General features: G+C 51.4%; 4 protein-coding genes across 4 annotated transcripts; 2 read left to right on the top strand and 2 right to left on the bottom strand.

Annotated features, from left to right (window-relative positions):
* Positions 1 to 1,050: 1,050 nt before the first annotated feature.
* PV08_06465 (uncharacterized protein) lies at positions 1,051 to 4,492 on the top strand (the record flags this gene model as incomplete). The annotated part of the gene is made up of 4 exons (XM_016380802.1): positions 1,051 to 1,347; positions 1,405 to 1,806; positions 1,852 to 2,445; positions 2,558 to 4,492. 4 exons carry the CDS (start codon positions 1,051 to 1,053, stop codon positions 4,490 to 4,492), a joined length of 3,228 nt encoding a protein of 1,075 aa, XP_016236629.1.
* Positions 4,493 to 6,152: 1,660 nt separating this feature from the next.
* PV08_06464 (uncharacterized protein) lies at positions 6,153 to 7,811 on the top strand (the record flags this gene model as incomplete). Its single annotated transcript, XM_016380801.1, has 3 exons — positions 6,153 to 6,317; positions 6,372 to 6,730; positions 6,785 to 7,811. The coding sequence occupies 3 exons, from the start codon at positions 6,153 to 6,155 to the stop codon at positions 7,809 to 7,811; spliced, it is 1,551 nt and encodes a 516-aa protein (XP_016236628.1).
* Positions 7,812 to 8,778: 967 nt separating this feature from the next.
* On the bottom strand, positions 8,779 to 10,743 carry PV08_06463 (uncharacterized protein; the record flags this gene model as incomplete). The annotated part of the gene is made up of 1 exon (XM_016380800.1): positions 8,779 to 10,743. One exon carries the CDS (start codon positions 10,741 to 10,743, stop codon positions 8,779 to 8,781), a length of 1,965 nt encoding a protein of 654 aa, XP_016236627.1.
* Positions 10,744 to 11,606: 863 nt separating this feature from the next.
* On the bottom strand, positions 11,607 to 13,328 carry PV08_06462 (uncharacterized protein; the record flags this gene model as incomplete). The annotated part of the gene is made up of 1 exon (XM_016380799.1): positions 11,607 to 13,328. One exon carries the CDS (start codon positions 13,326 to 13,328, stop codon positions 11,607 to 11,609), a length of 1,722 nt encoding a protein of 573 aa, XP_016236626.1.
* Positions 13,329 to 14,836: the final 1,508 nt, after the last annotated feature.

The raw sequence follows: 14,836 nt of genomic DNA, 5'->3' as shown, positions 1-14,836 counted from the left end.
TCTCGTTGATGGATGGCACATTTCTGCTATGCCGCTTCTTGCACCTACTGACCGTGTCAACGTATTATTTAGAAGCTCACCGGCGAGAATGCGGAGGACAACATCTCACTACACTAGCCATCGAATCGATACGCACAGCTTCGTGATCGTGAGCGCGGTCCAGGTGTTCGACGGCGGGTATGAAACGATGCTGGGCACACCACAGGGCGAAACCAACCATTGAGTTCATCCAAATGCAGGTTGTTCGAGGTGCTTCGTCAGCTGGGGGTATTCTCATAAAGACGGGTTGGTCAGGCTGGAGCCTGGAGGACAGCTGCACAAGGTCCTCACCCTGATACAATTGAACCGCAGGTCGTTTCCTCCATGCTTCAAAGTCGCTGTTGAGCACAGGCTCATGAAAGTCGACTTTCCTTCTCAGGCTGTTCTTCCCCCTGGGTTCTCCGTAGACGATTGTCGAAATGCGGGACAACGTATCAACGATGCGCCGATCAGGATCCGCTTCGACGAATTACCGTCACTGAGACGGGCGCTATCGGTCACTGCTTGATGCAAATCGAACTGTGCACGCCCTTGAGAAGATAGGGATATGCGAACGCGTCGGGAGCTCGAGACATCCCACAATTATCATAATGGAATCCAAAGATCGTCAAGGCAGCGTTCGGAGGGTACCTCTTAATTGCAATTTGGAGCTAATAAGATGGATGCTGTTGGACTCCTCCTCCACACAGTCAACGAACATTTACGTACAACACAGCTAATAAGGCCCGCTAGCGTTGAACTCTATGTTCGGCCATGGCCGAGGACGACATCTCTTTATTTACGTAAGATAAGGAGACCACTTGCTAACCTACCCGGGATTCATGTGCCTTTCGGCTTCATATCGAAGGTAGGTCTTCACCCTTTTACATGAAGCTTGTCATTATCATTCAAGCTCGACGACTATATAAATATGGCGGTGTCTCTAGAGTTTATATCTCCTGGCCCCTGGTCTCTTTCCGGCAACATAGTCTCGATAGTTGGGACCAGATCTGAGCCCAGGTGACTTTCATGATGGCCACACCAGGCTCTACATTCACGAGAAGGCAACTCCTGAACCACGTAGTGGATAGGCGTGCAAAGGATACACCTGACTCTGTCTATGCAGAGTACCCAATTTCTACAACAGGTTATGACGAAGGCTTCCTCCAAGTAACATATGCAGACTTCGCAAATGTCATCAACGGCCTTGCCTGGTGGCTGCATAACACGATCGGTCCCGGTATAAACTTTGAGACGCTGGCATACATTGGACCACTGGACATCAGGTACAATGCTCTCCTGCTGGGTGCAGTCAAAGCAGGTTACAAGGTGGGATCTATCTGGCTCCTTGGACATGGCAAGATCTATCCTGATATATCGTGTTAGGTCTTGCTCACTTCACCACGAAACAGCCTGCCAGCGCACGTCAATCTATTCAACTTGCTAAGTTGTAAGAAGCTGGTAGCACCCAATCCAGCTCCCCAGGCGGTCACCACGATAGTCGCTTCACACGACATCGAGGTTCTTGAGATCCCGTCAGTCGCAGATCTTTTGACCCAGGTACATCCACAATATGCTTATAAGAAGTCCTTTGATGAAGCCCGCAAAGATCCTCTTGTGGTACTACATACTTCTGGAACAACGGGCTTGCCAAAACCTATCATCTGGACTCACGAGTTCGCCGACAGCTGGTTACACTGGGTCAGCCTTGATGCGCCTGCCGCGTTCAACAACCAGCACAGTTTGTGGTCTCCCGGCAGATTGTTTTTCTTATTTCCTCCATTTCATGTAAGAAGACCAAGATAATACGAGATCACACTGACCTGTTGCCAGGCGGCTTCCATGTTCGGGTCGATTCTCGGAGCAATCTTTCGAGAGACAACGATCATATTCCCACCCGCTGGATTGATACCGTCTGCTCAAGTACTAGTTGATGGGCTGAAATATACCCACGCTACTTGTGCTGCCATTGTCCCTTTGGTAGCCGAGGAATTGTCAAATAAACCAGATCTACTAGATTTTGTCTCCCAGAAACTACCGTCAATGTTCTATTCCGGAGGTACTCTCAGTCAAACAGTCGGCGACAAGATTTCGGAGAAGATGAAATTCTTTTCCATTATTGGAACCACGGAGACTGGACTGTTTCCTACCATTTACCCAGCCGATCAATGGCCAACCGCAGAGTGGAAACACTTCCAATTCAATCCTGATTACCGGTTTGAATTCCAGAATGCTTCGGAAGGGGAATACGAGGCAGTCATTGCGCGCCATCCCGACGGCGACAAGGAGCAACCCGTGTTCAAAGTCTTTCCGGACCTGAAAGAATATCGAACAGGAGATCTATACATACCGCATCCGTCAAAGCCAAACCTGTGGCAGTACCGTGGAAGAGGAGACGACATTATTGTCTTCCTGACTGGTGAAAAGGTGCGTGTCTGGAAGTTCTCATTCACAAGACCCTGTCGCATCCAAATCTTATCCCCTTTGAAGATATATCAAGCACGATTTGATACTAACTCCGGTCTCCTATTTGTCACAGACAAATCCTACGACGATGGAACAAATGATCTCCAGCCATCCCAAAGTCAAATCTGTTCTTGTCCTAGGCTCAATGAGATTTCAAGCTGCACTTTTGGTCGAGCCTCAGGACGCAGAAGCTCTATCTGTCGCGGAGCGAGCTGACTTTATCGAAGAGATATGGCCAACAATTCAAGCTGCCAACATAGATTGTCCTCGCCATGCACAGATCAAGAAATCGCACATTATGTTTATCAAGCCTGACAAGCCTATGCTCCGAAGCGCTAAAGGCACTATTCAGAGAAGACCGACGTTGAATTTATACGAAAAGGAGATCGAAGAACTTTACGCCGACGCGGAGAAAGTTTCAGCTCTTGATGTGGAAGATCTCGACATGTCCACTTTGTCGATCGACTGCAAGGATTACGACGCTGTCGCTTCGTTCTTGACAGAGACTCTCAGCAACTTTATGGACTCCAAGACCTTTACAGAAGATGAAAACTTCTTCCTCAGTGGCGTCGACTCATTACAGGCACTTCAAATGACGCGCCGATTGAAAGCCATGCTCGCCTTGCCTGATCTCGAAATTAGCACTGTATATGCCAACCCGACCATCAAGTTGCTCACGAAGGCCATTTTGAGCCTCGCCGAAGAAGGGAACGCGACAGATTCTTTGGAGCAATCATCTCGGATCGATATCGTCGAGACCACGATCAACAAGTACACGGCGCTGATTGAAGATGTTGCGCAAAATGGGACCGGAATCCCGCTTTCGAAACACGATTCAGGTATCGGGATTCACGACGAAAGAGTTGTCCTTCTCACCGGGTCTACCGGTGGGATTGGATGCTACATGCTGCAAGCACTGCTCTCAGACTCTTCTGTGGCGCACATTTTCTGTCTGAACCGAGCAGAGAACCCAGAAGCTCTTCAGCGAGCACGTTCTTCAGCTCGTGGTCTCCCTACCAACTTCCCAGCCCATCGGGTGACTTTCTTGACAACAGATCTAGCCAAGCCGCAACTCGGTCTTGGGGATGAGGACTACTCTCGGCTACAAGACACTGCCACCAACATTATTCACAATGCCTGGCCTGTGAACTTCAACTTGACGCTACCTACATTTGAACCACATCTTGAGGGTGTTGTCAATCTAGTCAAGCTCGCTGCAGCCACTCCAGGACGTGCCCATGTCACGTTCATCTCCTCTGTTAGTTCAGTCATGGGATCTTCTCAGAACCCCATCGCAGAAGGAATCATTACGGACGCTTCTGCTCCCTTGCCCATGGGATATGGACAGAGCAAGTATGTTGCTGAGCGCATCCTTGGATACGTCGAGTCCAAGATCGCGAATGTTGATGTCACAGTTGTCCGGGTCGGACAAGTCGCCGGTCCAGCGTTCGCACCAGGCTCGTGGAATAAATGGGAGTGGTTCCCTAGTCTTGTCGTCAGCTCATTGCATTTGGGTATGATTCCTGATTCTTTGGGCAAAGGCAGGAATAACCATATCGATTGGGTACCCATCGACGTTCTGGCACACACACTGGTTGAGTTCTCCCTTCCAGAGACACGTGAGAAAAGAAGAGTGAGTGTGCTCCATCCTCAAAACCCAAGACCAACATCATGGGATGGTTTGAGACCTATCGTGGTTAAGGCTCTGAACGACGCAATGAAAACCAAAGGGCGGGCAGAAGAGATCCAAGAGGTGGCCTTGAGTACATGGATCGAACGGGTGAGGAGAGACGCAGCTTCAATCGATACCGCGGGCAAATTGCAGGACATGTTGCAGTTCAATCCTGCAGCCAAGCTTCTTGATTTCTACCAAGGGCTGCTTGTTGGCGACGAGATGTCCGCAATGGATGGAGATAGGGCTTTGCAGGCAAGCAAGACACTGAAAGGCCTGGACGAAATTCAAGCGGACTGGGTGGAGCGATGGGTTCATGATTGGGTTAAGGCCTAGTTTTGTGGTTGCTGACGTAGTCGCTTTGTTCGAATTCGTCGCGAACAATAGCTGAGACGAAGAGATCGTCCTAGGAACTATTCTCGTCCAGATCTGAGAACTCCCTTCAATTGGTACACTCATGAGTGTTATCATGGTTTGTCGAAACCCTCGCCTGCCAAAACTACCATGGAGGCGCCGATCGCGGCGATATCATCCGACAACTGCGGTTGTCCAGATCGGGTCTAGTTAATGGCTTGATCGGCACGCAGAAAATTCAATCTTACCAAACCGAGGACGTCTTCATGAAACCTGACGAGCACTGCACCAACACTGTCATGCTGGTGTCGAGAGTTCTCTTTACTCAAGCCTGCCCTTGGGAAGATCTTCAAGAGTCTTGGGTGTGCCCTACCGAGTTGTGGCAAGGGAGCGAGATTCCGAGTCGACGTCAGGCCGATATCGAGCTGAGGCCGGACTATCGCCAACATCAAGATACAATTTTTGGTGTCACGAAATGCCCAATGAAAGCTGATATGATCGACACTACCAGGAGCAAGCAACAACCCCGCGGAGAATGCAAAGAAGATCCAGATTTGTCGCTCCAAGGAGAACAACAGCCTTATCAAGCGCAGGGGGCATGCCGCAGATAAGGAAGATCCACCTCCGACGCATTTTGGTTCTCGAAGCCAGCGCCTTCAAGAGATAAGCCTCGCCAGCCTCGCCCAACCACATCCTCGCCATTGTCGCTTTCTTATGCAACTGCAGCCTTAGGCGCTTCCCATCAGCTTGGTCCTAGGTCTGCGATTGAGTGTCAACCGCCCGCCTTCCACCCAATCGATTGTCAGCGGTGTCGCATCTTAGATAGATCAACCTGCCACACTTACTGCTCATCTGAATTCTGCATGCACCCGAACAAAGGCTTGGGCATATCACTGCATCTCCCTTTGAAACAGGCGACGTCAACGGCGTTCCTGAAGAAGTAGTGCCTTCAAAGACCAAGAAAACCACCCGGTGAAGACCACGCACCTGCAGAAAGCGGTCGGAGTCCGCATAGGCCTAGGCCTCTCGACCAGCAGAGATCAAACAAAAGCAACATCGGTCCCGGAATGAATCTTTTACGACAACCTCCGAGGATACAGATGGAATGCACTCAATGTTGATATGTGTCCAAGTATTTGAATACACTACAGACGTTTCCGCCTCGGAGCTATAACAGTATAACTGGGTCTTGTCAAGACAATCTGGACCCATATTTTGCACTGTTATCAGCAGCGCTCTGGCGCCGGTCAGATTGTGGCTTGCATCTCAACGCCGTTGATTCGTCCTGTGGACCTCGATCGTTGGAAGCAGATCGCCGCGGATTTGCTCATCTAAACATACGTCCGGTCTAGAAGCGGAGACTTGGACTTGGCTTGAATCCCCGGAGAAAGCATACAATCGTCATATCAGGCCGCGAGTCTGTGTGCCCTCAACGACGGTAAGGATACGGGGGCGAAGCGGATGATTGCCCCTAGCATTCGACATATATCTACGGCTTCCCAGTCTCCTTTCCGTGAACAGTCAGTCTCCATCGACATCTTCCAGTAAAGGCCAACATCGACCTACATTTCCGATACCTCATTTCGGGTCGAGGCTACTATTCCTGCACGAAGACTGTTCGTGACTTCCATATTCTTTCATCATGCGCTTCGCTTCACTGTGGCAGGCCCCAGAGGTCAACCCTGTCACCCACAAGGCACGATCCCTTCCCTTCTTCAACGTCGTCAATAAATATGGTCGGACGTTCTTCTTCTCATGGTTCGGCTTCTTTGTGGCTTTCTGGAGTTGGTATGCGTTCCCACCGTTGGTAAGTCGACATTCTGTATTCATTTTGGTCGGTTGTATACTAATACACGCTCAGTTGCACGATACCATTCAGAAAGACCTCAAGTTGACCAAAACCGACGTGGCCAATTCCAACATCATAGCCCTTTGCGCAACACTATTGGTGCGTCTCATTGCCGGACCCTGCTGCGATAGATTCGGCGCTCGATACACATTTGTTGGATGTCTCCTCATCGGTGCCATACCTACCTTCCTGTCCGGGACGGCATACAGCAGAGGCCAACTCTTCGCTCTACGATTCTTCATCGGCATTCTTGGTGGCAGCTTCGTCCCGTGCCAGGTCTGGTCGACGGGCTACTTTGACAAGAATATCGTCGGCACAGCTAACGCCATCGCTGCCGGCTTCGGTAATGCCGGTGGTGGTGTTACATACTTGTAAGTATCGCAACATCAACCTGTGTCACGGACATACTAACGGTCAAACAACAGCGTGATGCCTTCAATCTATGACTCCCTCCTCCATCGAGGGCTAACACCTCACACCGCGTGGCGGGTCGCCTTTATCGTGCCTGGCGTCATCATCGTTGCCACTGCTCTGTGCATCCTCTTCCTCTGCGAAGACACCCCAAATGGCAAATGGAGTGAACGTCACAACATTGCTGAAGCCAACCTCGCTGCCCACGGCATACAGGCTACGCTCGTCGACGCACCTAAAGCCGGCATCATGGACGCGCCCGAGTCTCCAAAAGGCGCTGATACGCCCACCGAGAGCGGCGAGAAGATGCACTTTGACGCCACGGGTGAACGCAAGACATCTCAATTCGCCGACCGTGAAGCCCAGATGACCGAGCAGCAAATGCTCGACACTGCGCGCGGCGAAATTGTTGTCAAACCTACGCCCAAGGAAGTTCTCGGCGTCATGTTCAAACCCCAGACGTTGGTGTTGGCTTTTTGCTACTTCTGCAGCTTCGGCGGCGAGTTGGCGATCAACAGCATCCTGGGCAGCTATTATCAAAAGAACTTCAAGTCGCTGGGCCAGACGACCTCAGGCCAGTGGGCAGCAATGTTCGGTCTGTTGAACGTGGTGTACCGACCCTTGGGTGGAATCATCGCAGACATTTTGTTTAAGAAAACTCACAGTGTCTGGGTCAAGAAGATCTGGATCCACGCGCTCGGGATCATCACCGGCGTCCTGTTGATCGTCATCGGCGTGTTGAACCCCCACGACCAAAGCACCATGTTCGGATTGATTGCCGGCATGGCCTTCTTCCTGGAAGCTGGCAACGGCGCCAACTTCGCCTTGGTCCCTCACGTCCTGCCGTGGGCCAACGGAGTCGTGAGTGGCATGACTGGAGCATGTGGCAACTTCGGCGGTATCATGTTCGCCATCATCTTCAGATACCATCCAAACAGCTACGCGACATCGTTCTGGATCATTGGCGTCATTACCATCTCGCTGAACGTGGCACTGTGCTGGATCCCGCCGGTTGTGAAGAACCAAATTGCTGGGCGATAAAATGTTTGCAAACGACTTATCTGACTATACGGTACAACGTACTTTTTGATTTTGTGGATTTTGTGTTTTCTACGACGAGCGTGTAGAGAGTCGACAAGAACAGATAGATGAGCGTTTGTTTCAAAAAAATCTCGAAGAGTCTCAAGTTCTAAACCCCTCAAGTCGAAGAAGAAGCCATATTATGGTGTGAAAGACCTCGAATCGTCAAATAAAGACCTCACCAATTAATCCAAGGCCCCCGGGGGGGCCGGTGTTCAGGACAATACAGCAAACCCATCATTCCCGGCCCCTTTCGGGCCTCGTCCAGTACCCCCTTTCCCACTCCTCCAGCCCAAATCCCCCCAAGACCCCTTTGCAGATCCGTTGGGCTTAGATTCTTCTGTCGCTGCCGTTGCTGTTACACCTTTCAAGACCGTCAAATTAGATTTCATCGTCACCAGTGACTTTTGACACGTACGACTCTCGCGTAGTATCATCATCATCATGAGCATTTGTTGCACCCTACCCACCACCACCACCAACAGCGGAAGTGAGTGGCAGCGGTGGGAGCAACTCATTTTTTCGGACCTTCTCAAAGAACATCATCATCGGCATTTCGACTATTGCGGTGAATCATCAGGAGGCCGGAGAAGAAAATTGTACCCGGTCCCTCGTTCAAGGCTACAATACAAAACACATCACGACACACAACCACGCCTAAAAGATTCGCCGTTACTCTCCGCGACGCTTCGCTTTGCTTCAAATCAATCGCCCATCTCCAGAGTACCTGACTAGATAGATAGGGAGGGGGATATGTGTACGGCAGTGGCAAGATGTATGCATCTTCAGAACCTCAAAAAACTCCCAAACCGTCACAACAAGCGACAGGGGCAACGTGGACTCTCCCCCGTGTGGTGGCCAGCCCCTAATATCAACAACAACAATAACAACAACAACCGTCTCTGACACTCTCTCGACATCAACATCATCACGTTCTCCTTCTCAAGATCCTCGGTTTGGCATGCGCGCCCTGTTCACGGCCCACGGGCACAATCGTCTGTTTCGCGGCTTCTTCCAAGAATCCTGCCATCTCCCTCTCGGTACTGTCCCCCATGACGCTCGAAAGCAATGAACTCGCCGCCGTGGTAGGTACCGGGATTCCTAGACTGGCTCGTCTCTTCGGCGCTGGAGTCCCATTGACGTTTCCGACATTCAGCTTCCTCAACCGACGCACCTTCCTGACCTGCTTCTGTTCTTCTCTGTGAATCTCGTCGTTCTCCTTGTTCTCCTCTGGATTCCCTCCGGTCTCGTTCTTCTCGTCCTCTGCACCACCGATCCCGTCTGTGTTCTCGTTCGCCACCAGCGGCTTCTGATCCCCTTGAGTCTCTGCATCACTCCCCGGCTCATCCAGACTGCTGTTCAACACCTCCTCCCCATCCTCGAATCTCGCAATCGTATTGTCCCAACTCACTACCTTGGTGTTTTTCCTCTTCTTCCTTTCTGCGCCGTCCTTTTTCGGAAAATGTAGAGGTCGCACTTGTCCGGCCTGTGCCTTTTGCTCGGCTGCCAGTTGAATCAATTTAAGCTGGACATTGACCGCGTCGGCTTTGTTCCTCTTCGTATTCGCTCTTGTCGTCATGGCTAGCGACTGGGTCTCGCGCTGGGTTGCGATGAATTCAGTCCCGTTCAGCCTCTTAAGCGCGATGTTGCTTGGAACTGTGGTGATGGGCTTCTGTGGCCGTGGCAATCGGGTGGTGAGTCTTGAACTTCGTCGTGGAGAGACCACGCTGGGCTCCGTATCTTGATCGGCTCGAAGTACTGGAGTCTCATCCCACGTGTTGGATGTGGTCGGAACAGGTTCCTGGGCATTTCCGACATGGGACGTGGTCGGAACGTTGGAGGATATAATGTCATTGGAGCCTGTAGCGTTTGCGTTTGCGATGTCCATCGGTATTGCTGCTTGGTCTTGGGACATGGCTTCTTGTTGTTTCGCCGCTTTTTGTGCGCGAGCGCGAGAAAGGAAGTCGTGTAGGAATGCTGTATCGTCGTGGTCCGTAGACAATGGAGGAGCTTGGTTTGCCGTTTGCAAAGTGTTTGACAAGAGGCCGGCCTGGCACTCCAGGGTTTGCTGCATCGGACCAGGAATTTCCTCGGAGTGAATTGAATTCGCCATAGACTTCTCGACCGAAGACCTCTCGGGATTCAACGTGGCTGTACGCTCCTGCTCGTCGCTCTCTTCACTCGGTGTAGGAGAGTCCAAACTATCTAAGACGTCGTGTGAAAGGCCATTACCCTCTTCCCTTTGTTGTTCCTCGTCTCCTTCTTCTTGTTGAGACCGAACGGAGGCGTCCACACCAGCCATTTCAATATGCTCCGAAACATCATTCACCAGCTCGACATTCATCACGTCAGACACTCCATGATCCACATCCACCCCTTCAGCCGTCTCCTCCAGGAAATGGCCGTCACCTTCACCTTGCACCGCAGCAGCGGCGTTAACTGCCACAAACCCACAGGCAGCATGCACCGCCTTTCGTTTCGGACTATTCACTCCCGCGCCATCTTCCCATTTCGACGGCAAGTACCGTGCCACGTTCTCTTTGTCTGCCTCCTGGAGCGTGACCTTCAACCTCTTCACGGCCCTTCCGTTCACGTTCCCACCGCCGACATCCTTCCTCCACCCATGGCCGACATTGGCCATGACCTCCCCGAGAGGCACGCGCTTCCAGATCTTCTGCACATCGTTCCGAGGTACGTGCGGCGTGAGTGGCCGTCGTTCCCAAGCTCGAGGGAGTGACTTGATGCGCCGCGGCGTGAAGGTGTAGGTGCAGGCCGATTGCTTCCCCGACCGCGCCGGGCTGACGCTTGAGCTCCTTTCAGTCGGACTCGAGGAGGGAATGAAAGGGGTGGGTTCGAGGGATCGATGGCGGCGCGTGGGTGTCGACGTCGCCATTGCGGTGCTGGCCCAAGGCTATCTACCTAGGTATTGGCTCTAGAGATAATGATTGAGGGTGTTGGGAGAGCGAATGTCAGCAGCTCATTGAGAGGGCCGCGAGGGACTTGGCGACGACGACAACGGGTAGTAATGCCAGCAGCAAGCAGCAAGCAATAGCGTCGCCGGCCGCGATACCAAACAAGACGCAAAATACTGTGCGACGCGCAGGTGGTTTGGGCGATGTTGATACCCGCCCAAAGGGGCTAAGACCCCCCCACCAACGCCTTTAATGCCTATACCGTACGGAGTACAGGTATCCATCTCACCCATTTTTCGCGCATCTCGTACTCCGTACAATTCGAGGACTAGAAGACCCATATAGGAACCCATGGAGGAAATCTAAACTTCAATTTTCATGTATTGCTGTTGTTACTATCGATGCGCTCTCGGGGTCGCGTTTGCTGTCATCTGGCATATCATCTATGCTTCGTCAAATCATATACATGAACATCTCCCCGGCTTCTTTCAGGTCTCTCCTCAACATCAGTATTACTTCCGAGAGCAAGCCGAATATAACAACTCGACTCTCAGCGAAACCTTGCTTGCATTGAAAAACTTCCCAGACAAGCCAGCCCAAGTCCCAAAATAATAGATCGCTAAGACATGACCCCATCTGTGGTGTACAGAAATATGTTGTGTACATGACATCGTTCTTCCCAATACATTTCCCAGTTTTTCCCCTGCCGACGCCGTGATAATGAATGCAATTAAGAAAATACTCCCGTGGTGGGGGATGGGAACCGGAGGACCCTGTGTTCGGCAGAAGGAATGAGATGCTAAGGACAGTCAAGAAAGGGAAAATGCTAGATTACTTGCACACTTCAGCGTTGTGGATAGTGCATTGGAGGCACGAACTCGTTCGATTCGAAGAATGCGTGTTGGTAGGCGGCCGCTGGAGCGCTATGCGGCGCCGTGGTGACGGGGTTGCCGTTGGCGAGCGCAAAGTCCAAATTAGGACGGTTTATTGGTGCTGTCATTGGACCACGCTGCATCGGCATGGTCCCGTTAGGAGTCTGGACCATTTGATAGTAGAATTGGCCATTGGCATCGAAGGTTCTGTATTCTGGCACCTGCAGTTGAAGCTCAGGAACCGGAGGTGGTGCTTGCATGGGCATGGGTTGTGGCGCAGGCATGTATTGCATTTCCGAGCTCATGACAGGATAAGACCCAGTTGCAGACATCGCAGGCATGTACTCTTGTTGAGGTGAAGACATGAATCGGAAGTCGACCACATGGTCAGAATACATCGAAGCCGGGTTAACGACCGCGGCTGTTGAAGAATAGCTTGCGGAGTACTTGGAGATGATCTTCTTCAAGGCGGTAGATAGAATCTTCCATGGAAACACCTTGACATCCTTCTCGATGTTGCGGGGTTTGGGATGAGGGAAGCCCATGATGACTTTGAAGAATTCCTCACTGTCTGGCTTGGCCTTGGAAACAGTCATCGGCCGGAATCCTTCCAGGTTTCGGCGTATTCGGTTCTTTTCCTCGACAGTGAATCTCACCCCAACAAGAGCCTCGAGCAGGTAGATGGTATCGACGGAGGTGACGTAGAATTCGTTCTTCTCTTTCCACCAGATGCACGAGATGCAGATGCTGCTAGGCTGACGGTCTTGTGGTGCAACAGGCTTAAAGTCGGCGGTAATGGTGCTGTTGATTTGGCTTCGTCGGAACTCAACGAGACGACGACGAGCCTCTTTCTCATCCTTGGTCCAGGACTCTTTCATGGTCTCCAGGTCGCCGTTCAATTTCAAGCTCGCCTTAAGAGGATGCATGGAATAAGGGTTGAAGGTCTGAGTTTGTCCCATGGTCATGCCGGAGAAAGAGCCAGGAGGAGACTGTTGCATGGTGGAGGTACGAACCAACTTAGGGACAGATGATTTGACGGGAGAGCTTGTCGCCGGCCGAGGAATGGGCGTGACTGGTGCCCTGGGACTTTGCTCGCTTTTCACAGTAGCGAAGGACGGGCTGTTGAAAGCGGGTGTATGCGGTGACGGAGCAGTCAATGACACTTGGGAAGCCGTCGAGGTGGAGTAATGGTGGCCAGACGGTCTTGGTGATGCAAAGTTGGGCGCGCATACTGGGAGTCCGGTGCTGCCAGTCGGGGTAAGTACAAATGGTGTCCCGGGCGAGGTTTGACCGCTGAGGTCGTAGTAATCACCCTGAGGGTCTTGGACTTGAACCTGTGCCACTGCTGTTCTCTTGGAGGCTGGCTGGTCGTACTCTTCAGTCATGGAAGCCTTTCTTTTCAGAGCAGGCTGATGAATGGTGTTCGTTGAAGGTGCCCGAGAGTGTGGAGCACTGAAGTTCCTCATGTGTTGGACCGAAGGTTTGATGTCTTGCGACACAAATTGGAAGTCAACATCTTGATTCGCAGTAGGCTGGAGAAGATGGTGATGACTATACGGAGCTTGGAGAAATGTGCCGTAGAACATTGGATTTTCAGTATCGGTAGGCGGGAAATCTGTTGTCGAATGAGCGACAACGTCGGACAAATGGTTCACACCCATACCTGCGAGCTCTGACTTCCCATAACCAGACATGGGGAACAGCGGACCAGGTTTGGCCGCGAGGCCTTCCTGGTATTGATTGGCAAAATGCTCTCCCTCGAAGACTGCCGGGTCGTAGGAGTCGTCGACTATGAAGGGGCCGGGCAAGTCTGGGAGAGCCTGAGATAGGTGTCAGTATTTGAATCATTCTGGAGAACCCCTGGGTCATGATGCCGACGTAAAGGCTAAGACATGACCAGGAACAGCAAATTGCACTCACCTGAAGATGACCGTAAGTGATGGAAGCCAGCTTGACGGTATTGAAATGGTACGCGGGCTGAAATTAATGTGAGAATAAAAGCACAAAGCGAGCGACTTGTAACTAAACGAGTGTGGTGGATATGAGGAGAGGTCTCCTCAAATCAGAGCGAGCGACTGTTGCAAATGCTATCGAGATTCGAGTTTAGAGTCGATAGTCGTGATTCTCGTGGTGAACATTCGAGTGGCAACTGGGTGTATGTGGAGATATTTTGCCCCTAGGCTTCTGAGACGTGGTCTGAGGGGCTGGCCGGACAAGCGACGAGGCCTTGAGCAGTTGGTACGTCGAGCTTGCGGCGATTTGAATCGAGACTTGGAATCTTGTTGTGGGCTTCCAAGACGGTGAAAGATCCTGGATGCCGAGGCAGACTAGCCCCGAGAACAAAGAATTCCAGACGGACGGCACGAACTATCCCATGGATCAGCCAAACTATTGCCAGATGATTTCGAAATTCTTGACCAGAATGATTATTTGCTTACCTTTCTGGAGAAGAGCTGAGGTGGAAGGCTAGAGGTGAAGGTGCTGGATATGCTCGGTAGGCAGAGGCTCTGGAGTGAAGACTTCACTTTTTCAACCTGAGACAGCTGTCACCCAAGGGATGTTAGCGAGATATTCAAGACGATTCCTGGACACGAGAATGACCCAATTTCACAAGGAGGAAAATTATGAATCAAATCTCTGATGCAAGGGTTGGTAGGTCGACACCGGCACCGTGAAGCTGGATGCTAAATCTGGTAACTGGTCCTCAGGGATATACGTACCCAGAAGTCTGGATTCCGATACGGATCAGTCACAATATGAATGAGCTGGTCTGCTTGATACCCTCTCGAGAGGTAATTCCACACACCGGGTGTTCCGGGAGTATGGTTAAAGCGCGGTTTTGTGTAGACGCTCTGTTGCGTAGGCACAGCGCAGGCAGGCCGATGAGCTCCAGTATTCAGTATCCAACGATAGAATTCTTCGAGCTAGCAGCAGGTTATAGGGATTATTCCAAGTTCAGACCTAGCGAATGTCTTCACCCGGTGGAAGAAGCCGGGATGGTCAAGTAGGCGGGTAGAAGGTACCGAGGCGAAGAAGGCGCTTTTCAAGGACTTTTCAGCGAACGTATCGAAAGCGTAAGACTCGAGCGATTGAAGATCCTAACGAACAGGAATATCAAATGCGTCTGAAAAGCGAATGTTGGGTTCGTGTGTATAAACGAAGGTATGGTCTGCGAACAGAGCCGGAAAAATGTCGAAGGCAG

This window comes from Exophiala spinifera (genome assembly GCF_000836115.1).
Source record: "Exophiala spinifera strain CBS 89968 unplaced genomic scaffold supercont1.4, whole genome shotgun sequence".
NCBI lineage: Eukaryota > Fungi > Ascomycota > Eurotiomycetes > Chaetothyriales > Herpotrichiellaceae > Exophiala > Exophiala spinifera.
The sequence above is the reverse complement of the archived record's forward strand: the minus strand, read 5'-3'. Positions and strand labels throughout refer to the sequence as shown.